This window comes from Larus michahellis, chromosome 6 (genome assembly GCF_964199755.1).
Source record: "Larus michahellis chromosome 6, bLarMic1.1, whole genome shotgun sequence".
Classification (NCBI taxonomy): domain Eukaryota; kingdom Metazoa; phylum Chordata; class Aves; order Charadriiformes; family Laridae; genus Larus; species Larus michahellis.
Window position 1 is genome coordinate 28,993,087 of NC_133901.1, and position 26,554 is coordinate 29,019,640.

Here is a 26,554-nt window from a genome sequence, read left to right on the forward strand (position 1 = left end):
CGCTTCTGACAGATGAGCCCAGCAAGTCAACCATAGGGACTCCACAGCCCCACCGCTGCTATTCAGCGAAAGTTGATCAGATAGCAGCAGACAAATAACGCCAAGCAAACACTCCGAGAAGTGCTCTCTCCACATTTAAGAGTTTATAATTAACCTAGTTAAAAAAAAAAAAAAAATAAATCACCAATTGGGGTCTTCTGCACGGCAGCAGCACGAGGAACCACATGCGGGCCGGGTGTTTGCACTCCCTGCAGAAGGGGGGGACGGGGAGAGCACACCGGTTTCAGCTTACCCCTCGCTCTCCCCGAGTCACTAACCCGCCGTCCCAGGCGTGCAAGCCCCAAGCGTATTTTTTTTAAACAGGCTTTTCCTCGCCAGCTATCGCATCTCCTAGCTGCGCTCTTGGCCTTGTAACTCCTATTTTGTTTTCTTTTCCAAGTGGCTGAGCTTCTATCTGCTTTGGGTCTTACACCCCGTGCCCTCCACTTGAAGCATTTTCACCAGGAATACGCACATACACACACTCACACAGAGGAGCTTTTGCTGTATTGCCATTCCGACGAGTGTCAACACAGCTGCTGTCTCTGCTGGAATGTAAACCAATATTGTCGTTAGATCTCCCTCAACCCCAGGTAACTTCCTCAGAGATTTGCACAGCGTGGAGCAATTCTCTCTGCCACCACCTTACAAAGCATTGACCCAGCTAGTTAAAAGCAATTAAGTAAAAAAAAAAATTAATAATCAAAGCTGCATCTGAAGTTTGCGTTCCGCTCGCACCCATGCGGCGCAGAGGGCTGTAGAAAGCAAAATGCATCCATTGTACACACATTCATCCGCATATGATATCTTTAGACAAACACCCTGTATAAAATATCTTGCTGCTGCTGCAAGTCACAAGGCAAGGTATTAACAGCACTGAGTAAAAGAGTCATTGGTGTGGACGCTAACGCAACATTTACAGCAGAGAACCTTTGTTTGCATATTATTTTACTTGAAAAGGTAACCTCAGAAGGGGTTTATAATGCATTTTTGGTTCTTTCCCAGGCACCATCCACTTTTAACAACGCGCAGCAATTTTGGCAATAAAAGACTAGTAAATGAATTATAACGCAGTCAACACAGACGGTGTTCGGACTGCTACAGGAACGCAATCTGTATGCATTGCCCACAGTAAGCGACTGCTTTGCTTTGCTTCTCCAATGAAACAAAAATTGTGTTTGGCGGATCAAGGGTCCCAAACAAATTCGTTGTCCCAAATGTCAAGACTCAAAGTTCACTCCCATTCAGATATTTCGCCCAGTAAACTCCGCTTCCCATTGTAAAAGTGCAAAAGTTTCAAAAAGCTAGTGTATATTCCACACTTAACTTCAGGACTGCAGGGATGAAGAAATCGCACGCGTTCACTAAAAATAAAAACATATTAAAGATATCATAGCTCAAACCTAGAATCCTTACCTCGCTATACTGGGACTGGGCATTGTTTTCCAGGTACAACATGTTAGCAGTCAAATTGATCAATGCTGCTGTTCTTTCTTCTGGCTCCAGGATTTTGACAAACACCTCCCACCCCCTAGAAGACCCTAAAAATGTATGATGCTACTTGGAAGATAACAGGACTCGGAGTGTGCCTCTCTGCATAATTGAAGTTTCCCTTATATACCTAACTATAGGCAAGGAGGAGGAGGTGGGGCTCTCCTGCCTTACCTGTCCAATCTGTCAAAGTGCCACCTGGAGTCCTCCACTCCAATGGAGAGAGGCCTCTCCCAGCTCATTAAGTAGTTAGAATTCCTTATCACCAATCTCTAAAAAGCAAAGGGAAGGGAAGGGAAGGGAAGGGGGGGGGGGGGAAATGACCAAAAGAAAAAAAAAAGGGGGGGGGGGGGAAGAGAGAGAAAAAAAAGGAAGCTAACTTTCCCCTGTCACTTTTCTACAAGTTTGGGAACTCAAAAGACAGCTGCGGAGTTACTCCAAAGGAGCCGCTCTGAGAAACTTCTCCTATTTATTTATTTTCTGAGAAGACTCCAGGTGTTGGGTTTTTTTTGTTTTTCAGGCAGAGGCTTTGCTGCTACCAAAGCCCAGAAAGTTTGGGAAGGTATTGGGATGCAACGCGGTACAGTAACGCAGCCGAGCCTCTGGCTGCTGCAGCATGCAGGCTTGGGACAAAACCCGCAAGGAGCTTTCTGAGAAGCAATCACCATTTCACACGCTGTAATCCTGCTGTGTTTCCCCGTCATCTGTGCGCTCTCACCCCACGCTCACAGCCAACAGGTCCTCTGTTTGCAGGACATCTTTCCAGCTACATTTTGTTCCCCTCCTTGGAAATGGCTTCTAACTCATGCCACGGTAACAAACCTTAAAATGATCTCACTTAAAACATGAAATGTTACAAAAATAATAAAAAAACCCCAAACTCATCCAAAGGGACTCATGACTTTAAATTAATATATGGGAGAAGCTGTTAGGTACCATTCAGTAAAAGCCACCTGGACACCATGTCCATAGCAAATGAAAGATTTTGAAAAGACAGCTAGGAAAAGCACTGACTCCTCAGCCCACTCGGACTCGATCTGGGAGAACAGAGCGAGCAGACAGGCGGATCACCAACAGCCCCGCTGCAATTTGACTCTGAATGAGCAGACAAAATCCCTCGTCCTGCCCCGGTGTCCAGAGCGTAGAGTTCTGGTGGTGTGAGGTCCAGGCACCAGCAACCCCCGGGAACGGAGCTGGGTCACCCCGGGCTCCGGAACACGCCGCTGGAAGGGGATCTCCGTTGCCGCCGCCTCACTGAGCGAGTGGGATGCGCGGCCAGAACAAAAGCTGGCTCTTTTTTCCTGCTCCCAAAGAGCGGGGTGAGCGCCATTGAGCACAGGGAAACAAAACACCTTTTTAAAGCGGTGGGGAGAGGGGGGAAGAGAGGAAACCAAACATCCCGATGGCAGGACGGCTGCCTGCCCTCCCAGCCCAATGACAGCGCTTCAGACTTTTATTTGAGGACCTGCGGTGATGCAGACTGGTGCCTAATTGCAGAGTACCTGCATGAACTGTGGGCCCTCGGACCTCCCTCTGCAGGGGGTAAGAGACCGACCCACAGGCACTTTGCAAGGGGGAGAGGGGTCCCCCACAGGGCTGAAACCCACCCACAGCCCCAGCCCCTCTGTGCAGCCCAGCCTCTGCCCAGGAGCTGCTGCTGCTGCTCCCCGCCATGCGACTCCCTCGCCTTTGGGCATCATTTAACCCCAACTTCTCTGAGCACACGGGGAGGGGACTCCAGGTTCACAGGGAGATGACAGTAAGCGGGCTGTGCTGCTCAGGCTGCTAACGGCTCTCTAGGCTGCCTTCTCCAGCACACGGCAGCAGAAGGAGCCACCACTGACTTCCTGCCCACCTGCAAATTGGACAATCTGGACACTGCGAGTTCACACCAGCCTCTCTCCCGGCTGGAGACAGGCAGAGCGTTCACAAAACTGCCACCAATAAAATGGTGCAAAACACATCCTTATGCAAGAACCAAGACCAGAGCAAACAGAGCAGAGGATCACAGGGCCCTCCCTACCCTGCAACAGCTCCTTGCCATGAGAAGCAGGGTAGGTGTCTTATTTAGCTCTCACCCTGTGAGTACAGCTCGATGGAGGACTGCTGGGCACAAGAGCAGAAGGTTGGAAGCATTTCCAGTGCACCCTCCTGACTCCTCCTTGCTGAGCACAACATGAGGAGGTGCTTCCAGGAACGGGCTGCAGGGAGGAGCGCAGAGCCCTCCCCAACCTACTTACCACCACCAGCAACATCCCACCTCAGGCTGCGGCCACGCGCACCCCCAGCACTCGTGAACTATCAGCAGGAGCCTGCTGAGCACGCAGCAGGGTTCCTATGTCACAGGAACAACTCAATAGACAACTGCCGCAGCCCCTTCCCCTCCTCTCCATCTTCCCCGGCACCACCTAACACCAGGGGCTACGCCTGGTGCTCACCTGATCTCACCCGAGATGGGCACGAGTCAAAAAGCCACACAAGCGCTAATCTGGAGATACAGGCAAGGTCTGCAGGGAGCAGCCACAGCACCGTTAGCCAAATGGGTCCCTTTGCAGCACCACTGCAGAGCTTGCATGGAGCTGGACATCAAGCTAGAAGTCTTCTGTGGATTTTCTGCTGTCTAATAAGGAGGAAAAATTTTGACCCCTGAATACTGTCAGGTTTTTGATCCTGGCCCATGAGTTCAAAAGCTATGGAGGGTAAAGAAAGAGGAGAAGGTGGTAGATAGAGAGATCCCCCAACCTCACCAAGTCATTGCAAAACCTTCTTTTACTAGCTGTGCTATGAAACTCATAAGATCCTCCTTTTCCAAGTCATTAATGCAGCACTGTTGTGTTGGGTATCTGCTATCTTCCATCCCACAGGTGGCTGGAGGTGGTTGTGGGTGAAGCAACACCCAGATGCATTACACAGAGATGTGTGGAAGTTTATCCAAAGAGATCTGCATGTCAAACACGAGGAGAAGTGTATATAGCATGAATAAATTGACGTGTCAGCACAAATCCCTGCCCTCTGTACACACAGCCCCAGCCTGGCTCAGTGTTTCAGAGGCATTCGCCTGTGCGGTCACCCTGAAGTGGATGCTGGACAAGTGGCTTTTTGCAAATCAGTCATCCACAAGTGACACAAAGGAGGCCGCCACCACCCTGACAGGGGTGGCAGGAGGTAACAGAGCACGCAGAAGACACCGTGTCCGCCAACCCTGCTGCAGCCCAAGCACACGTGTACCCCTCTCATCATCCCAGGGCTCCAAATTTTGTTCCCTGCCTTCAGACCTGGATGCACCCCCTTCACAAGACACTTCCCCCTGTCCCATGGGCTGGTGTCGTGCCTTGAATATTCATATGGGCACTGATGGCACAAGGGAAGAGCGAGGGCTTGATCACTGACCCTTCTACCTTACCATGAGAAAGAAAAGCTCCTGGAGTCTCCTTTGATACTCCGCATTTGTAGATGCGAAAGTTTCACATAGATGAGTTTCCAACAACGTAATAGCAGCAAAGCAGCAGCTCTTAGAGACTCCCAGGGGAAACTTGACTCCCTCAAATAGCGTATGCTTAAATGGCTGAGTCATAAAACCAAAGGGACATCCCAGGGACACCCCCCCCCTCCTCAAACTGCACACTCACCCCTCAGCAATGGGGCAGTGATAGCTATCATTTATCTGAGCCTTCTGGACAGGTCTCCAAGGGAAACACCAACATCAGTCCTGCTGCAAATGTGACGGTCGAAAGTTACGGCAAGCCAATCTTTGTTGTTAGAGATAATACCAATTAGCCTAGTCAGCAAAAGCAAACATCCAGGTAAAGGCTTTCCTTCCACATGTTAAAAAAAAAAAATAATAAAAAAAACCCCAATTACTTCATTTTGAGGCCTGATGAACAAGATTTAACTTTATTCTTCTAGTCAAACAAGCTCCTCCCCCTCCAAACCGGAAAAGAACAAACTAGAAAATAAAGAAATCAACCCAAACCATCAGGAATTATGCAAAGCCTGGCACTACACACTTTGAACACTCAGTTGGATTGAACTTAAAAAAAAAAAAAAAATGCAAAGCAGCTCAGCCTTTAGCTCACTTTAAAGAGATTTCCTTTCTATCTCCAATGCTGTAGGAAACTAAAAATAATAAACGCTAGTTAGATTTTAAAATTTCAGGTGCAACCCACCCAGGTCTGACTCAGATATTCTAGAAAGCTTCTGGCAATGCTTTGTGGCTCCTGCTGGCATGTTGAAAAACAAACTAACAAGTAAACAAGACCCTTAAGTTTCCAAAAGGAGGTATCAGCCGAGTCAAACTGCTGATTCAGGTTCTTTGTTTGACTGCGTTTTCCCGGTGCTGTTACGCAGCTTGCCCTAGCCGCTCTCACCAGTACCACTCCAACTTTCCAGTAACCCTTCCAGGACACAAAGTAAGCACGCTATACCACGACAACTAAAAATGTCATTGCCACAGTTGTAGTGTTAACTGGAGATTGTGTAATTTTTTTGTGGAAGGGGGTGTGTGTGTGTGCACGCACACCTGCCTGCGCGTTAGGTGGTTCATGCAGAATTTCCTGCAGATCAAAGAAAAAAAAAAATAAAAAAAATCTGCTCAGACCTCTCCGCTCTGTTATAAAAATAGCACCTGGATCAACCGCGTCACCACGGACTGCGACATTCACTCAGCTCAGAACTGTTTATAAATTAGGACTGAGATAACAGGAGGAGGAGGGAAAAAATAGAACATGGGTTGTTTTTTTGTTTTGTTTTGTTTGTTACATCTGAATAACTGCTGAATCCTCAAAAAACCCAAGCCTCTACCAATTGGCCTTGTGAGTCTTTCCAGTGAAGACTTTACAGAGACGGACACGATAGACTGCAATAGCAGACAGCCCGGTTAAAGGGCAAAGAGAAAATACTTTCAAAAAAGCCCCATATAAGTCACCCTTGATTCCTAAAAACTTACACAGAGCTCATCTTTATTGCTCAAACCACAAGGAAGAGGGGAAAAAGAACCCAGCACATAAACAGGGGCTTTCCCCTTCAAAAGAAAAAAAAAAAAATAAAATCATCTATGGTAAGACAAAACAAAAAGAAAAAAAAAAACACAACAGAGATGATGCTGAAAGGCAGCATCCTGCCTGCTACTGACTGCGTACAGCCTCGTGCACATCCCGGGAAGCTGCTCCGGAGCACTGCATGGGAGATGCAGTTCAACCGTAGGCAGGAGAAGGATGGGCACCCCTGGCTCTTGCAGAGTTAACCACTCTTCTATACCCATGAGCAAAAATTCCCTGCCCTCCTGGCTTCCCCAACACTGAGCCAGGGATGGGTCTGATGCCCAGAACTTCCTTTAGAAAGCACTCAAGCATATGAACCTTCAAACTAGAAACACAGCCCGGCTGAAAGTGCTTAGTACTGAGGACCAATCCCTTCTTCCAAGGACTTCAAATTGCCCTTTCCCCCCCCCCCGCCCCTATTTTAAAAGTGCAGGGTGAAGAGACAGACTCGCCAAGGGCGGGAGGAGAGCCCAGCTCCCGGCTCTGCCCACAGCGCAGGTCGGCTTCTCCTTCTCCCAAGGAGCATGCCCTCCCCAAGGCAATCGCCTGTCACAACAGCCCTGCCCTCCGACCCTGGGTAAACATCTGCGCACGCGGCTTATTTGAGCTCCTATAGCCTTGTTATCTCGCCCAGAACACCCCTAGGGCTAATTAGAGAGGTAATGGCATCATGTCAGGAGATAACGCTACATGGGGGGAGCAAGGAGAGGGAAGGTGGAAAGGAGTTGTGAAACAAAACCAGTTCCCTTCACAACCGCTGTGCAATATTGGTTTAGGAAGGGCGTACGCAGCCCCCGGGGACTCTGCCCTCTGGCTGCCGAGCTCCATTTAATAAGAGAGCAAGACACTTCTCTGGAGATATTCAGCTCTCCAGCCATGATGACGCAAGGTCCCCACACCTTCCCTACCGTCTGCACAACGAAAACCTCTCCAGCCCCATCAAGGGAGGTCATTCTCACCAGAGCGCCAGCAGGAAATCACTTCCCACAGTTGGGGTACAATGCAGGATGCCAACTAAGCACACAAGTCATTTATTGTCAAAAAAGTGTCGTCTGTTTATTCCTGGTGCTGCTTTCATCTATTTTTTTTCCATTTTCTGTACCCTAGGTGACTCTCTTTAAAGACCAGTTGCTTTCACTAAAAATGCTTAGAGATAAAAAAAACAACACACCAACTATCTGGACACATTTTTTTTTGCAGGGCAGCTGATCAGCCTGCAAAACCACTGGCCAGCAGACACTTGAGCTGACACTTTTGCACTGATGAGTGAAAAACCACAGGTCAGCAGACACTCACGCGTGGAGACATGACCAGGGGAATTTGGGGGTTCAAGCCATCAGCAGCACTTTTGTCAGAGTAACAACGTTCAAACTGCATTTTTGCCCGATGAAGACCTTTGGACGCTCAACACAGCACCTTTGACAGCATACACACATGTTGCCCCCAACACATTTGTAAGATATTTTGCAAGAGTAAGAAAATTACACAAAAAAAAAAAAAATCACATGAATTGCTCCTGAGCAGCGTGAACAGCCCCATCCATCCAGCTGGAGGTGAGAGATGGGCATGGCACAAACCTGCAACCCCGCACAAGACAGGGTGCTCCGGCCAGAGAAAGGGAAGAGCAGGAGATAGCGACAGATTAGAGAGTCTTTGTTTTTTAATTACAAGAGAGGAGCAACTGTTGACAGACCAGGGTTGTTCTTGCACAAGCAGCTGAGGGGAAAGTGTTGTTCTTCCCTTATCTTGTATAAACTACAGATTGCTCTCGGGAAACACACAACTGTTCATAAATGCACAATCACAGCAGCTCTTTCCAGCCAGCCTCCGCGACGCTGCCAGCTCCCTCACATCCAAGCCCTTCTACAATAATCCCATATTTTAAAAAGTTATCGGCTTGCAATAATTTGAGAAGTCTGCCAAACCTCTGGTTAAACCCTGACTCCCTGCAACTGATGGCCATTCATGCTTCTCATGTGAACACACTGCCGTTATCCTATATTGCCCCGGTGTGTTGTGCCACAACATACACCCTGAGGCAGCCAGGGAGCCTGTTTATTCCTTGTTTCCTATGCAGAAATGTTGAATTTCTCAGTGCTGGTCTTTGTCCCCTTGTCCTCTGCCTGGTCTCACTTGCCACGTCCAACACCAGCACAGCAACAGCCAGAGGGTGAACAGCCACAGGGTTCAGTTATTTGGCTGGGGACCCTCCCCAGAAGATTGATCATTTTAGTTTCCAATTTGTCTAATCGGACATCACCGTGTGGTTCACCATCCCCATCCATGTCCTCAAAGAGAAAGAAGGGTGCCGCAGGGTACCTTTTCCTTGTGTTTAAGGAGGCTGGAGATAAAAAAAAATAATCCATGTTTTTAGAGCTGACTGTAACAAAAACTCCTCTGATCTTTCATTAGTATCAGCATGTGAATTTGCGGGGTAGAAAAGGATTCGTTCAGCAGCGAACACATGAACCCAGGCCACAAAGCACTCCCTAATCTATGCTTCACAGAGATTGATTTAATTTTCTGCGGCTGCCTGACAATTCACTCCCTCGTTAATTTCAATGCTATCGAATCCGCGACAGTGAGGTGGAAAGCAGATGGTAGAGAGATCCAGAGGAAAACATTACCTAGTCCAAAAGTCTCCTCATGAAATATCGGAGGGAAAAAACAATAGTTATTAACAGGGCTGTGGGCAGGATCTGCAGAACCACAAAGCAACATATATAGTGAGACTCTGGATGCATAAGGCTTTCTTCAAAGCAAGAATCCCAATTAATGAAAGAGAGGACTTTTGAAAACAAAAGCTACACCCCACAGCTCACTGCAACACAGACTTTTTGGCCGTGTCGGACGAGGAAGGGGAGCGGGACACTCCCAGGGCTGTCTCTCTGAAAGGAGCATCCCGTGAGCCTGGCCACCTCTCCCCAGGCACTGTCAGCACTGCAGCTCGCAACCTGGTTGTGAGGCGCTCTCCATCCTCCATCCATCTCGCCCCACAAAGGGGAGGGGTACCACAAAGCTCAGCAAAGTTTCAGTTCAGCTGGAAAGGGACAGCTTGATGCATCACCTTACTTCCAGCTAACAAGAGAAAGGCCTCATTTTCCTCCCGCCATCAATTTGGTTTAAAAAATAAAAAAGTCTAGAGGAATGTGAACTTTGGGAATGGCCGTTCCACCTCTGGTGGTGTTCAAAGTGTGCTTCGTGGCTTGATGAAATGCCAGCTGTCCAAGGGGTTTACCACTTAACGGGCTTTAGCCCAAAGTGTTCCCAACAAATAATATGGGAAGTATGTTTATAGTTTAAGGAAAGAAGAGAATCCTATCGACTAGATAGAAACCTACAGTGAAGTTCCCAGAAAGACAGAAGAAACCTTAAACTTGCTCTGGAGGCAAAAGTGCCTGCAGCCTGTTGCTCCAAGATCAAGATCCCTTTTAATTAAGTGCTTGTGCAGACCTTTCAAAGATGTAAAATAAGCACTAACGCATTATTGCTCCATACTTAAGCAAGAAGCACGTGCAGTGCCATGGAAACCTTTGGAGGCAGGCCTAGCTGCTTGGGAAAGGTGTTTTCTAAAGCGGCTGCTTCTTTTGTTCAGAGGTATTTGCATGTAGGCAGATGACAGGGCTCGAAGTTGTGACACACTTCCACCTCAAGTGCTCGTAGCGATAAGAGCTGGGGATTTAAAGCCAGCCCTCCATAAGAGCCAGGCCAGAACGAACACAAAACACCCCATCGCACATGGCTCTTTTCCCGACAGGTTTGTGCTTTTCAGCTTAAAATCAGTTTATTCCCTCTCAAGATGAATGTAAAGCAAAATACTAAAAGGGCAGAAATACTCAAAGGAATTTTAAATGCTCTTCCAAAATGATCTGCAGCAGACAGATCACCCATTGCTTTTCTTCAATATCATTGAGAGTTCAGGGAAGCGGCACTAAAAATAAAACACTTGGTGTAACGATACTCATCAACTGGCTACATTCCTACAAAATGAAAGACAGCCAGCCCTGGTCTGCAGCCAGAACCAGGGCAAAACAGCACAGGAAAGGGAGCTAGTGAAAAAATATTTTAAAGAAACATAAACATGTCTTTAGAGCCATAGTACAGACAGAGTGAGAGAAGTCTTCAAGCTTCGGCCAAACTGAACGTACAAATACATTCCCTATGCTTTATCTGAAAGGATCGACCATTTCTGGATTGGGTCTGCAGTCTCAAATGCTATTAAATCATTTGGAGGGACCTACACTGCAGAAGATTAAACATTCAGCAGGATTACAAAGCCAAGCCTAAATGAGCTTATGAGTTCAGCTGCAAACAAGAGAGGTGCTGGAGGGAAACTTCCAACAGAATAATGCATTTGCTCATTATGGAAATGCCTTTGCATAATCTCAACTTTCTTTGCACAGCTATGGAACGAAGAAATACCCACAAAGAAGAGAAACTTGGCAAGCCTCAAACTCTCTCAAGCACAAACCAGACAGTAATAAAAGCTTTGATCATATCCCTGTGCTGTACAAAGTCCTTCCTTCCTTTCTATGGTCAGTCTAGGAATACTTAGGCATGGAAACAGACGGCCACACAACCCACTTTGCTGCATCTACTTATCAAGTCGGCCTTATCCTCCAGGTGCAAACCCATTTCCCAACAAAAAGCAGGGCTGCAGCACCTGCCAGAGCCCTGGGAAACACACATCACACATTAGTCAGCTCCTGCGCCAAGACACTCTTCATGCGCCGCTCAGCCACGCTGTGCATGCCACGCCAGCTCCCTGCCCTGCTGTTGGTACACAGGGATGTCCTCCCTGTCCCGCAGTCCCATCACCAGCTTTCACCTGATTCCTCAGCCATTACCTCGCAGCAAGTGGAATTCTCTTCTCCTGACCCAGCAAAACGCTTAAGCAAGCAGTTAAAGTTAACTGAAATCAGAGCCTGCTCTTCGATATTACAGCATTGGATAGGATACACCAGATGTCCTTCTGGACAGCATTTTTTTTTTTTTTTAAATATCCATCCATCATATTCTTGCACACCTGATCCTGACCACAACCCCCAGCTTGTACAGGTAATGGGCTCCTAAAGACCCAGAAATTCAGTGCATGGCCACCAAAAATGAATTACTGAACTGATTTACATAGTGCTAAGACTGAGAGCATGCAAAAGAGATCTACCAGCTACCCTGACCACCTTGGGCCAGGGTGGCTCTGCAGGGGCCTCAGCCCCACTCTTCTCCAGCTTGCTGGGCTGCAGCGTGGGAAGGTACTCTGTGCATGGTGGCTGGGGTGGCTCCTGCATGAGCCTACACCGGGTTAAACCTGGTAAAAGTTACTTGTTCCCACGAGAAAGCATCAAATACCAACTCTGAGACATGTCATCGGTGCAACGGCTGAGGCAGAGAGCCTCGACACCTCCACGTTCTACATCTGCCACATCTAGTCTTTCCTACAGCCCATTTTTACCTCCACTCCATGTATAAAGGTAGACAGCAAAGTTACAGAGCTGAAGCTGTCACTTAAAACCACGAAACACATGTTGCACCCCCAAAATCTCTATAGCCACCACACTTGGGACACCCACAGCCTGTGAAGCTGAGGACACAAATGGGCACAGCCCTGTCTGAAGCACCCACACCACTGTCTCCGGGGAGAAATCCACCTCACGGAGAGCCCAGTCGTGCCTAACCAAGCCACACACAGCAAATCCCCACGATGATTTTCAGAAGATGGAAAAGGACAAATAAGAAAAAGAAAGAAAAAAAAAAAAGAGGCAAGGAATTCTTTCTCCCTTTTGTAGGGAGGGATGGATCCAGGTTAAGAAAACTCTGACCACAGCGACTGTCTGGGGAAAGGCATTCCACTGAACTGGTTAGGCAAGGGGCTGCGGGAGGACGGCTCGCTCAGGGGCATGAAAGGAAGGTATGTACAGGGGGAGGGGGATGAGCTGCTCCATCACTCCGGACAGCACTCCTGCTCCCACCGGACACGCTGCTGGGCTGGTGGCAGGAGAATTCTTGACCCTGCAAGCTCCCAAACAACACCTTTATCCGGACGCTGCCTGCTGAAGTCCTTAGACCAAAACAGCTTCGTTTGGGTCCAGACTAGCATCTCTTAGCATTGGCGAGCAGTTTAAAAGACTTCTGAGGAATGGTGAAGGAGAGAAATTTTGCACCTGGTATGGCAGGCTGACAGCGTGCAGCAAGGGCTCCAGGGTAATGGAGGGGTCACTGCCACACACTTCTTCCTAGAGAGAGGTCCCCAAATCCCTCCTCCCCACAGCTCCAGGGTATTTAATCAGTCAGAAGAAAAAAAAAAAAATCATATCATATCACCTAGTTTCTAGCACTGCAGGATGCAGCCTTTGAGACCAGGGTTCCTCTTGAGTGCAGTGGCCACCACTGACCCCACGATTGCGGGCTACATCCTTGGAAAGGGAAGAAGCTGGGGACCACCTTCTTTGGTGAAGCCTAACAAATGGCAGGTGGCCCACAAAAGACACACATTCAACTTACCTTCCTGGCCATCCACAGCTCCTTCCCGCACCAAGGCCATGTCAGAGACTAAATGTTCTCCGTACCCACAGGGACCACCAGCCCCTCACTCTGGCTATGCAAAAAGGCAGATCTCTGCTGGGATTTCCCAGCTTGTCTGTGGTTAATGCCATGGGAGACAAAGAGGCACAGCCAGCAGCCTCACAGGCTGGTCACCCAGGACATTGAGAAAGAGCCGGTCACAAGGCACATGGTCAGGGAAGGCTGCTGACTGTCTAATGTTACACCAGACCCACAAACCTTCTTCCTGTCCCCTCCAGGTCTTTTCATCCCAAGGTACTGCTGAGCACCAGTTTCTCTTACCCCTTTCCTATATGGGACACAGGAAGAATATTTCTTCCTTAAAAACAGGAGTGTGAGAACTGCAAGGTCTCAGCTCAGCAAGACACAGAGCTGTAGCTCAGACTAGAGGGGTTTCTTTGTCACCCAACCTTCTTCAGCTCCCTCCCCAGATAGCTGCATCTTCAACGCAACAAACACCACGGATGGGCGTTTAGCAGGGCAGGACTCATGCTCATTTTACAGCCCACCAGTAGGACACCTTCTTCAGGCACTGCTCTGAACACAGTAGCTCCTTCCCCACTGTCAGCAAGCAACTGTCCCAAACAACCCCCTGTTGGAACTCAACAGTTCCAAACTGTTCCAAGCAACTTCCAACAGATTAATTAATAAAAAAGGCATAGCTCTCACCAACACAACTCCTGGGATCAAGGACGGACATCTTTTAAGGCTGAAAGCTTCGTTCCTCAGCCATAAGTTGCAAGAAGGTGCTGAGCTCATTTTAAAGGCTGATTAGGATTGCCTTAAAGTCCACGTAAGGACAATTGCTTCAAATAAACCAGTATTAATTGCTTTGCACCCATTTAAATCTCACATGGCGGTACATTTTGGAGAAAAGCTGGCCTTGCTCTTCTCCTAAGACAAATCTAATAATAAAAAGCACTCTGCCTTGATCTCACTGTTCTTCTCCCAGGGCCCCTCTCTTTCTGCTGCATTCCTTTGTGTTTATCTGCCCTCTTCAACTCTGTGCGGCAATCAGCTGCGTGTGGCACCTTGTGTCTAGAAGTGACATGGCTGAGGTTACAGGAGAGACAGGTGCAAGGGGAGCTCTTGCCCCCAAGCTATCCAAAGGAAAAGAGAAGCTGGAGGGGAAGAGGGTTGTAAGGTATTTCAGATTAAAGCCGACAAACAGAAAACACCTTGCCCCAGGCTACACATTCTCTGCCAATGCAAGCTGCAGCGGCTGCGAGCCCCAGAAACAGCAAAGCAAACACGGACTTCTCTGCAAGGGGGAGTTGTCACCTGTCAGGGATGTTTGCAAATTTATAGGGAGGTGGTGGTGGTAAGGGGAGTAAAAAAGAGCCTTCCTCATCTTAAAAGACAGGCTGTTTGCACAGGTTTGCAATGCATATTTTGCTTTGTAAAGGCTTTTGTCCAGCATTCAACTGAGCAAAGGTGCTGTCTTCCACTGAAGACAAACTGGAACATTTATTAATGTACATGCATTAACGTACTCTGAGTCGCTGCCTCACAGTAAGGGTGAGGATGGGATGGAATTTCCCCTCTCCCTCTTTGGCTTGTCATGTCAGCAAAAAAATACCTCTTAAAAAAGTCGCTGTGCAGCTTGACCTCTCCAGAAATGCCTCCTGAAAGGCTGGGATCAGACCCATCATAAGCAAGAGGTAGATGCCTAGCAAAAGGTGCCTGCACTCCTCTCCTGTCCCCAGCACTCGCTTCAGTGGTGCTCAGAGAGGACGAGAGGAAGGGATTTTCCATTCATGTTTCACTGCACCACAGACGGGAGAGGGAGACTGTGAACAAGGGCTTGGAGTGAGCCTGTCAGCTACCACAGTGCTCTGCTGACAGCTCAGAGGAGCTGGAGGATGGGGAGGCTTTGCTAGCACTCAACGCAGCAAAATCAAACTTTGCGTGTGGAAGAAACAAATTTTCTGCTGACGACCTCTAAACTGCTGCTGATTGTATTTTAAGAGGACATAGGTAGTTCAAACAGAACATTACCACCTATTTTGAAAAGTAGGAGCCCCTCTAAACACGGAGAATCTTTTGCACTAGGTATTGAAGAGACACCGAGCTGTGCTACAGTGTTGGAAAAAGCTAAGAAATGCCCCTTCACGTCCAGATGCTGATTGAAGGCTTGCACGTCACCCCCCTGCACCCAACCTGAATACAGAATCAAAAGAGAAGCAGACATGACATCAGTCACCTCTTCTTGTGCACTCGGAGCTTCACCACATCAGCCGAGCCCATACCCAACCTTGAAGTGGCCTTTTTACCCTTCGTAATCTCACAAGGAGAGAGGAGAGCAGTCAGACCAGAGAGGCAATAACAGGTCAAACCTTCTGGCACCAGGGACTGCAATCAGTGTGACCTGGGAGTTCTTTCCTTGCCGATGCGATCCCCCAGGTTACAAACACTGCCAGGGTGCAGACCACCAGCACGCCATGGTTAGGCACATTAAAAATGGGCATTGATTAGCCGGGGAGTTAACCAACACAATTTCTCAGGATGGAAATGCAGAGGAACAAGGTTTACAGACACCGACACAAATTTCAAGCTACATGTGATTTTTAGTCTGAAGTATAGAAACCCCAGGAAGAAGAGAAACAGGACATGAACAGCCTGAACTCCTGAAATACCTCCTGCTCCAGCCTGTGAGAACAGCAGCTGGCTTCTTCACCAGAGCTATTGCTAAGAAAAAGCCAGTCAGTTTGCGCCAAAGGCAATGAACCAGCAACCACCAGTGTGCCTCATCTGCATTCCAGTCTGAAGCCATACTGGTGAGACACCCGCAGCCAAAACTTGTTACGAACACTCTCTAGCTTTGCCTATCTGGAGACCCAGGAGGAAAAAACACCCAACCATTTTCTGAAACCAAGTTTTCATCCATATCTGACCTACAAGAGAAGAAAAACTAGCGAAGAACCCCTGCCCTTGGTCAGCAAAGTTGCAACTGTGCCCAGAATACCAGTTATTTTAACCCTGAGGCCACATAAACCAGCTCTAAGCAGGGACGATTGAGCAGCCAGGTGAGTGCAAGAGACTCCTCAGCAGTTCTGCTTATTCAGCTGCCTCATCCCTCTCTCCTGCCATTGCTGCCAAAAGAGAGGAGGTAAGGACCCAGCCTGCTCGCCCTTGTAGCCTCGGGGAGGCACAGAGGAGTGATGCCTTTCCACAGGTCATACACCGTCCAGTTTAGCCACAAGTACAGACACTGGTGTTTACCACCACCACAGTCACTTGGCAAAGCCATGCTCCCAACCAGCTTCTGAGGTGGGACACAACAGGCAAGGCAACAAGGGGCTTCCTCGGTCAGAGGCATCGGCCACATCACCAAGAAGAGGAAGACGGCCCCAGGGCAACGCAGCAAGGACACCTCCTGCAAAAACTCCTCATCTGTCCCCAAAGGTTAAGGAAGTTCTTCTCACTACTCACCCACATTGGGTCATTCAGCTCCGTATCCTGCACCCGAACACAGTCCATGCTAATCTCTATTTTGTTTGTAGAACCATTTTCAGATGGGCCATCGATGAAGTTCAGATCGATCGGCTGAACCGAGCATATTGGCCTGAAAAAGAACAAAGCAATGCAATTAGAATTGGCCAAATTATGTTTTCCTCCCCACCCCACGTCCTAGGATGTCACCCAGGACCACAAATCAGTCTCAGGACAAAGTAATTACTAATGAACAATGACGTCATCACCGGCTATGCTAACAGCAGCCCCTGAACAGGACAGGGCCTGGAAGGACTTGCCTGACCAAAAAAAAAAAAAAAAAAAAAAAGTTAAATCACAGAGACAGAACTCATGGAGGATTTACAGCAGCAACCATCTCAACATCAGTATCAGTCATGGGAACAGAACCAGTTTTTTTTTTTCCTTCAACAGCCCTGACAGAGTGAACTCTGTACCATCTACACCTCCTCTCCCTCCCTGGCATCAGTAAAGGAGGAAAACATGCAGCCTGAACATAGAGTAACGACCCCATTTCCTTAGGGGAAAACATCAGCCATCCACCTTAACAGACCATGTGCTGGAAAGCAGTCAGCTCAGCAACCAGAGGTCTTGAAGAGAGTCAGTGTCACTGGTCATCTCTGCATCTGTTCCCCGTGGCTTGGATGAAGAACATCCTGAGAGCTCAAGAGTTGTCAGTCATCACAGACTTGTACCCACATCTTCCAATCAACAGGTATGGAAGACTCCAAAAGCTTCAACATCAGTTCTTTGAGCAACCTAATTGCAGAGGCATCGTGTCCCAAAACACCTTCTTCCACAGGCTCCGCGTAATGACTACTTACTGTTCCAGGAAGTCCCAGATATGCTGGAGCACCTCTGGGCTGAGGAATTCCCTGGGCTGCGAGCTCTGGGACATGGCCGATCGGTAGTAACTCTCCTTCCAGGAGAAGTGGCTCGGAGTTTCTACAAACCTTAAAAAACAAAAGCAAAAAAAAAAAAGAAAAGAAGGAAAAAAAAAAAAAGAAAAGAACACACACAGAGAAAGATATGTTGAATGCATGAGGCCAACTCGATGAAAACCCATAAATAGAACCTATTGTGTGAAAAAGGAGACACGCTGAATGCCTGGAACATTCACAGCTGTACAACACACATTCCACGCTGCTGCAGATGCTGTATTTAGACAGGAGAGAATTTGGCCACCCTTCCCGATAAGTTAAATACCCCTCAGAGTCTTCTCAGATGCTGTGTCATAAGAATTCCAGAGGAAAAACAAAAAAACACAGCCAAAAAAAACCCAACCACCAAACCAAAACCACCACCTTCCATTTTACCCCCAAATAATCATCTTTCCGTATAAAGCAGGTAGGTGCTTCACCTGCTGCAAAGACTAAGCGGTGTGCGATCCATTCTCCCTGGCTGTTTGACTCTCTAGATTGCATGGCCTTGGATGATTTAGGCGACTTCTCCTACACCCAGCCACTGCAGCCGGGGTCTTCGACTGCAATAAGTATTTTTTTAAAAAAATTAATAATAATAATAAGTCTTATTTTTGCTTGATTTTCTGTGGAAATAAATTCCACCACATCAGATTGTATCTGCTTGTCTACTGCCTTCTCCCCTCCAATTATTTCTGAGCCCGACCGGTTGACTTCCACTGGATCTGCTAATTACCTTGGCCATTTTTATCCCCTTAAGCTCCCACAAGCCTCACAGAAATAGGTGGGCCCAAGAGGAGCAGTGACGAAGCCGGAGCACTCGCGCCTTCCACAGCTGCACATTCTCATCCCACTGGCCAATTTCTAAATTCAAATGCAGCAGCTTTTACGCCCGTGTCAAAATACCCAACGGCTGCAGGGATGCAAGGGGGAGTGGGAGGAATGTCTCTAGTATATTTGCTGTTGACAAAAACCCTCGGTTCAACGTAGAGCATCAGGCAGGTGACCGCCTTTCCTGCTACAAGGACAGGGGCACCCTGCAAAATTTTCATATAAAGAGTTGTTCCGGCACAACGCAAGTGAACAGCCGTGCTCCCTGCCAAGGGAACGGCTGTGGCAGAAGCCAGGGCTATCAACGGATTCCAAAGAGAATTGTACTAACATTTGGTTTGGCACATTTTGGTGCTTTTTAACACAATGGTCTAAACAAATTGCATGGAAGACCCTAATTTATTAAGCTGCCAAAATAGAGAAAGAGCGTTTCAGAGAGAGGATCACACCACAGTTGTTCTTTTCCTCTACTTTTTCCTGAAGCATCTATTTCTGGCTGCTGTCAGAGAGGGATCTAGCTCTCTCTACTGAAGTTGTATGGCCTCTTAAATATTGAGGAAGACTCTGGTCTGCAAAGAGCAGGGCTTTCCTTGCCTCCGCTGACCGCACAACTGCATACTCTCTGAAAAGAGCAAACAATTTTCCTAAGCTAATAAAAATCAAAGCCATTTTGGTCCCCAGAGCCATATCTGAGCATGCCTCAAAATAGGTGAAAGTATCACTTCAGCTACTCATCCTTTTTGTGATTCACAGAAAACCCAACACCCTTTCAAGTTCGTGAACAGACAGAGACAAAAATAAAATTCAGAAGTGTCATAGCTAATAGCTCTGTCTCACAGATGTGGGCACATACCCACACTACATGCGAATAAATAATCACAAGTCCTCCGAGAACAGCAGTTATCCCACAAAATACCAGAAATTGCTCCTTTCAAGCTTTCAGTCTCGTAAGGCGCTTTCAGAAGTGCCATACCAAAACCCAGAACAGATCTGGCCTAAAGTCTGCTATATAAGCTGGGAACCAGTGCTACCACGAGCTTTGGAGGAGGGCAATGGCAAGTGCATGTTCCCCAGCCCACTCTGCCACTAAACCCACAGACCTCAGGCATAGCTCAATACCCTGCACCCAGTCCTGACCTCCCAGGAATGGGCAGAGAAACCTCACAACAGGTTCTCCCAAACCACTGAAGTGCTCGCTTCTAACAGTTATTTGCCACTTATCACAACTCCCCTTGACTTTAACACTAACACCCACTTTTTAGGAAATTTAGTGACAGCCATCCACACCAGCTCATTATTATGTACACAGGAACCAACTTCACCAAAAAGAGTTATTACAAAACAGACCTTTCTCAGAAACCTTCTTCCTTTCAAAGAAGTCTCAGTGCAATGATGTTCCTGCATGCCATGACATGCCCCAGCTCTGGTTCACAGCTGCATGAAGTCCTAGATCTCAAGAAGGCAAAGCAACCATTCAGCTCTGCCTGCTCTGGCCCTTGTGGTCCCATTCAGCAGCAAAGCTGAAGCTGTTTCTCATGAACCTACCCCAACCAAGCACTCTTCACAGAGCCTACAGCCTGCAGTGCAGGAGAGGGAGGAGGTATTGGCTGCATGGACTGATAAAGCCAGGTTGGTTATTCTATGCCTCTAAAGCTAACAGAGCTGTTGGAAAGAGTCACACCAGGTAAGGACACAGCCAGTGCTGCACTAAACACTCAAGTCCAAATTTCCCCAGAGGGAGGCATTTTCCACCTGTGTCATCTCTGTCCCTGTACTCATTCAAGCTGCTGGCTTAGAGTTTCAAAGAAAAGCGTTATCAGATTTTACCTGATGGCCAAAAAGGCATGTTCTCTCATTAATACTTTCACAGAAGCAAAATTTGAGAGACTCCTTCAAGACTCTTTACAACACGTTTGCTACTCTCTTTCCAAAGGAGGCTGCAGGGTTAGGTGGCCAACCTTCTCAAGGTTGCTGCATGAAGGCTACAGCATTACAGACGTAATGAGCACAGGTCTTTACTCAGTTTGGTGCATCCTGCTCTCAGCTGGGAAAGAGCTGTCAAGCCGCAAGAAAACCAGGTTCAGTTCAGCACAAAGCTACATGCAAGCTAAACCATCTCCTTCCCTGTGATCTTAATAAAAATCTAAACCTAGTGCCATTTTCATTAACAAAAAGCCTTCAACGTAGAGGAGCACCCTCTGTGTACTAAACAGCATACCTAAGTGTCCAAATTTGCTCTTCCACAAGAAAATAACAGCTAAAGCCTAAGCAAGATCTACGCATAAATTTCACTACTCTAGTTAAGTGTCTTTTCCCACATCAGCAAACACTCTAGCTTCAGTAAAATAATGGCCAAGTGCCTAAAGTTAATCACAAAATAGCAGGAGTTTGTGTTGATCAAATTGCATCAAATTACTCCTACTAGCTGCCTTTTTAAAAAAAAAAAAGAAAAAACAACTAACAGACATTTAAAAGCCATCCATTTACCCACAACCACTCATCCCAAAGTGCATCATAGGGGATAACACTACCAAACACAGCCTGTTATACCAAACCACTGACTATGATAGGACAAAGCATGAGAGTATTTCTTCTCTAGCTTGCCCTCTGCCTTAAGTCTACAAGCTATATGCTTAATTCCCTGAATTAACTGCTGAAATATTTGGCAGGCAGCTTGCCACAAGCATCAGAGAGCACCAAATGCACGAGGTTAGAACTACAGGAGGATTCATAGCCCCCATCACACCATAAGCCTAATAGGACATTACACCTACAAGTCCCCTCCTTTAAAAACCACCAGCAGATTAGTAATCAACAGAAATAGCAAGTTAAACCTTCTCTGAGAAGCAGCACCTCACCAAGAGCTACGAGGTTTCCTGGCACAGTGCTAGGACACTGCTCCTACACCACTGAACCTCAGGACAGGCTTCAGCCAGCAACACACTCCCACTGAGGTCTAGCTCAGCTCCATCCTATTTATTTTGCAGAAGCAAGAGCAGCCCAGACCCCAGGTGAAAGCACTTTCCAGATTCAGGATGAAGCCTTGTCCAAGCCGATTGTGTTGCTACCTGCTCGTCATTTCCCCAGCAGTGCTGTGTTGCAGCCCACCAGAGTGGGACCGACTCCCAGCTGATTCCGTTTGCCATCATGCTGGTGAAGGAGACCTCTGCAAATTATGGCAGTGAGAGCAACACGCCCCTTGTAGCTGTGTCCCCGCAGCATTTGATTTCAGAGTCTCCCAGAAGGCTGGGAATGTTAAACTTCACCCAAAAAAAACCCAAACCCCACCCCACCAAAACCCAACAACCAAAAATCCCTAGCAAGCACAGCATTTGCTTTTAAGAGCCCTTAGCCCATCTGCCCTGCTATTGCCTTTCGCTGGAGCCAAAGGTCCCAGTACAGATAGAGACGAAGACCTGACTGCTTGGCCCAGAACAACAAAAAGTGGTAGCAAACCAGAGAGAAAGCAAAACATTTTGGCTCCCGCTATCTCACTCTAAGCTACATTTTCCCCCTTCCTACTTTCACATCAAAGGCATTATAGAAAAGCAACAAAACAACAAAGAAAAAAAACAAAACAAAAAACCAAAACCAAAACCCCCAAACCACTTTCCACACCAGAAAACAATGACAGAAAACTATTAAACTCAACTATTGCAATGCAGCAACACTTATCACCCAAACAGCAACCTTTCACTGCAAACAAGCTTTCTCAGAAAGGGCTAAACCCGAAACACAAAGTCTGACTTACCCTTGAGGAAAAGACAGGAGCTCCTGAGGAAAGCAAGACCTAGGTTTGATACGAAGTGTGCACAGCCCCTCCTCTGTAGCCCTAACCTTAAAGGCAGATGCCACCTGCTTTCACTGATAGAGGGTCAGATCTGATGCAGAGTGCAGCTCTGTGGTGCATGTGTGAGTCCAGCAACCTGCTTCCAAGAATACAAAAGACTGTCGCAACTGAGAGATAGCATGGTTTTCTTTGGTTTTTCATCCAAAATAAGCTTGGAGCTTCAACACTCTGAACTGCCCCCTGGTTAATAGTAGAGTTTATGGGGAAACCAGAAACGAATAAAGTATCTCAGAGGAGCTTCTGGGTTGGGTTTCAAGAGATCCAAGCACCTCCAGTTCTCCTTAGCTTCCCTCAGAAGCTGGAGCTCTGGGGTGGTTTGTGTTTGTCCTGCATGGTGTGAAAACTCAGAAACAATAAGTGTGGTTTACAGTTGCTGGACTTCATTGCTTGATATTGGTGTCAAGCCACCATGTAAAAACTTGTGAGGAGAAATCTTTCACAGGAGGGACAAGCAAAATTATTTGGAGCTTTTTTTCTGCTCGTTTACTAACTGACAAGATGTTGCTTTCTGCTTCTCCCCACTAAATGTCTGTCAATGGTGTACAATTTTCTGTCACTGGGTCTGTAGTCCACAGTCAGTGGACAAGGAGGTGGAGACAGAGAAGTCTTACTTTGTAAGCTACAGATTTTGCTGTTTTTTCACAAGATATATTCCACTAAAGGAACTGCTAGTGAAGTACTTGGGAAACCTTGATGCAAAGAGAAGAACGTCTAACTCTTATGAAGAAAGCACTTCCCCATTATACAAATGAACCCTAAGAATAATTAATAACGTCTATATAATGATATCTAATATGGCTCATTTTATTCATAGCTCTCAAAGTGCTTTACAAAGGAAGACCGTCTAATTACTCCCATTTTACCTGTGGGAAAACTGAGGCACCAGAAGGTCATAGGATTACTCATCGTTACTCAGCAAGACAGTTGTGCAGCCAGAAATACAGCCTTAGTCACCTGAGTTCCAGTCTGGTGCTTCTCAAAAAGGAACTACTGATTTTGAGTGTCTAGAGAGAGAAATTCAAAACGGCCCTACTTTCTTCAGGTAGAGTATGAGCTGCACTTCCTAGAGCAAGAAACCCCCAAACTCAACATTTATTTTCAGGCACAAAAATGGTGATGCCCAGGAATGAAAATCAAGGCTGCAGAAATGGTGTGACCAGCTGTAAATCACGCTCAGAGTTCAGGGTGGAAGTAGAATTCAGACACAGATGCCCAGACTAAAAACTAATCTTTCTTCCTGAGTGCTTACAGCAGTTAACCACTTAACAGCCCTTAATTCACACACAGATTAATACATTAGCCCTCAACTGTCATGGGGTGTGGACCAGATAGAGAAGTCACAGAGCAGAGAAGTCAGCAGCCTCAGCTCCAGCAATCCCAATCCATCTGCTGGTCCCTGCCTTCTCTGGTTACACCTTGAAGGGCATCAAAGCCACGGTAAACAAATGATTTAAAGTTCATGAGCATTACGCTTAATTGCCTGAATCTTGGTGTTAGTTGTATTTTTAGTTCTTGAGTGGGGAGGGGGCTCCTTTTCGGACCGTGCTGTTAAAACTCGAGGAACTTGGCAGCCCTCGTCCTGCTGGAATTCCCCCCGCTCTGCATTTTAACACTGCAGTGATTTGTAGACATCGCTACCTAATGAAGCTCACAGCTGTTCAAGAGGAGAAGGAAGCGGGGTCTGGCAGCACGGGACAAGCGTGCCCCTGGCTGTCAGTGTCATCTGGAATTCCCCGAAGTGTGGAGCACGCTTGTTCCCCACGGCCGCATCAGCCCCCCTCAGCTGGCAAAGCACACCCTGGAAGCACCCATTAGGGACCTTTGGTGACCAAACAGGTTCACTGTCATAAACGGCGGGGGTGGGGGGCAAGATGAAAGCCCACGGGCAGACAGGTGGGCTCTCCCCCCCTCAAAGAGGAGATTGCTGTTGAATTTTGGGGATCAGTATTGCACCTCTATCTCTATGCCTCTTTCTGTGCTTACTTTATCAACAAGCAACCCCCCTTCCCAGCATGAACTGCTCTCTACTACACATTTTCCCACTTCTTTCTCTAACTCATATTCCAAGGTCACGACAGCCCAAGAAAGACTGACTCCCATCCCAGCAGAGGCAGGTTCTGCTGAACTGCACTCACAAGGATTTATTCTCCTTTAGATTTTCAGCCCTGCTTTCAGATTTAGCTTTTTAAAATCCAGACTTCCAGTAACTTCTTTAAATCCTTCAGATTTTCCTCCTATATAACATTACTCCTATGTGTTAGTCCTATAAAACACCTCCGGAAGAAGAGTGATGGATGCATGGGTTTGAAAGGGCAAATGTAAGGAACAACAAACACTGACACACAGGAATTTTTTTTGAGACAGAATATACTTTTCACCCATGGTTCAAATGTCCATTCTTTTTTCCCAGATCCTGGATTTTTCTGATATTTCGCAGAGCTGTGCTACAATCTCACTGGAAAACATGGACAGCAGTATGGGTTACGAGGAGGGGCGGCCACGAGAAAAGTGGTCCAGTTGCACAGAGACATGCATTAGAAAATGAAAGGAGCTGACTGCCTGAAGTGTGAACCCCGATCTCAGAAGTAGCCACAAACCAAGATAACACAAGAAGGAACTGGGAGTGACAGTGGCAAAGGGGTCCGAGACACTGCCGGTGTCCTACAGCATCCATTGAGGTCAACCTAGGGAGGACCATTAATTTCTTCCTATTCTCCAGGCAAATGACACTTGCATTGTGCACACCCTGTTTCAACTGAGAGATATATGATATTTAGAGGAATTAAAGCAATTCTGTCTCAGAGGAAAGTTGGTTGCATGGCTTATAAAAACTCTGTGTTCTGCTAGAGTCTACTGTAGCAGTGCCTCCCAATCTCCCTGGGATTTAAATTCTCTCTTTAGGAAGCATATGTTTGTGAGCAGAATGGAAAGGGGTAGGAAGGAAGGGTTTGGCTTTCTGGTTGCTCTTTACTCGAGCCTTCAGTGTACAGGCAAGACTGACCTATACCAAAGAAACTGAAACTGGCTGCACAGAATGATCCTCCTAATTCACTATGCTGAAAAGCACATTTTTTCCGTTCATAATCTTCTTTCGGTTAGAGTCATCTTGAGTAAGACTATGCTCACAGTGGATGCAACATTTGCAGCGGCCCCTCAAAGCACATTCTATCACTGCAGCCCTGGGCCCGATGCCAGCACCCCGCTCCAGCGCTGGGGAACGGTGTCTGGAAGCAGAATGGGTTGCTATCAGCAACCCCTGCATCTCAGGAACCCACCGCATCTACTATCTACATCTCATGCCATCTGCTATCTACATGTCATCGTTACCAGCTGCTACAACAGTGACCACTTCTACATAATAGAGGCATTTCTTTGTCCTAAGGGCTTCAGGCAGCTAATTACGCCACCAGCACCAGAGGCACCATCCCCTAATTGTTGGAGCAAAGTCACCCCTAATTTTTTTTTTTCCTCCAAGGATTCCTTCAGCATCTTGTGAACTTTGCCAGACCTCCCTTATCTCCCACTCAACCTTGGAGACCCCCTTCTCACCCATCCTTGGAAACTACCTCCCCACTCAGCTGTGGACATCCCCTCCCCTTCTGCTCACACCCACTCCCTTTCTCAGCAGGCGCCGAGAGAGATGGAGCTCTGGCGAAGGTGAAAGCACTGCCACAGCAATTCCTCCAGCCGCCCACTGCAATTGAAGCATTCTAACCTGGGGTACAGAGCTCTCGTAACCTCCAGAAGATCTCCCAGGAGCCTGAGCAACCTGCAGGTGGAAGCCCAGAGTTAGAACGCAAGCCTGGAACTCAGGAGACCCAGCTCAACCCCTGGCCCCTGGGTGACCTGTCCACCTTTGCTCTTCCGTTCCTGAGGAATATTGGTGCCACCAACTCTGTAAAGCACGCAGAGACCTGCTGACCATCAGTACATCTCCAGGGAAACATGGTCCTGAGACTTTCCGAGTTTAAATAATAAAAGAAAATTTAAATCTCCATCCATTTTTAAAGAGCGATAAACCCCAAAACAACTAAAAAGCAGTTATGATTGTATTATTTTGCAACTCGCTTTTCCAGTCAATCCCTTCCCCAAATCTATTTACAGCAACGGGTAAAAGCAGTGCCCATCTGGAGAGGGAGGAGTCAGAGCTGCCGTGCAGAGGTGAGAGCTTTTACTGCAGTGAGTGAGAAAGTCTTCTCAAAAGCGACACGAGTGGAAAATCCAGACCCAGCCCTCAAAATTCTGAGGTATTTTTGAGCCAAGTCCAAAAATAAGTATTGTAAGATAAACTTTACAGGCAAACTGGTCAGAAGCCACGAAACACTTTCAAGTTCCATTTAAAAAATAAATAA

General features: G+C 47.3%; 1 protein-coding gene across 5 annotated transcripts in view; it reads right to left on the reverse strand.

Moving 5' to 3' along the window:
- The window catches only part of TP63 (tumor protein p63), a 134,132-nt gene that overhangs the window by 70,719 nt on the left and 36,859 nt on the right, over positions 1-26,554 (reverse strand). For 3 of the 5 annotated variants that reach the window (XM_074592015.1, XM_074592014.1, XM_074592017.1), the window contains exons 1-2: positions 17,426-18,202; positions 16,563-16,695 (exon numbers count right to left, since the gene is read on the reverse strand). In XM_074592015.1, the coding sequence (XP_074448116.1) occupies positions 16,563-16,695; positions 17,426-17,667 (375 nt within the window). In that variant the 5' untranslated portion in view covers positions 17,668-18,202. Of the gene's footprint in view, positions 1-16,562; positions 16,696-17,425; positions 18,203-21,210; positions 22,202-26,554 lie in introns of those variants that run through there. The other 2 variants (XM_074592016.1, XM_074592018.1) reach the window with 2 other exon arrangements.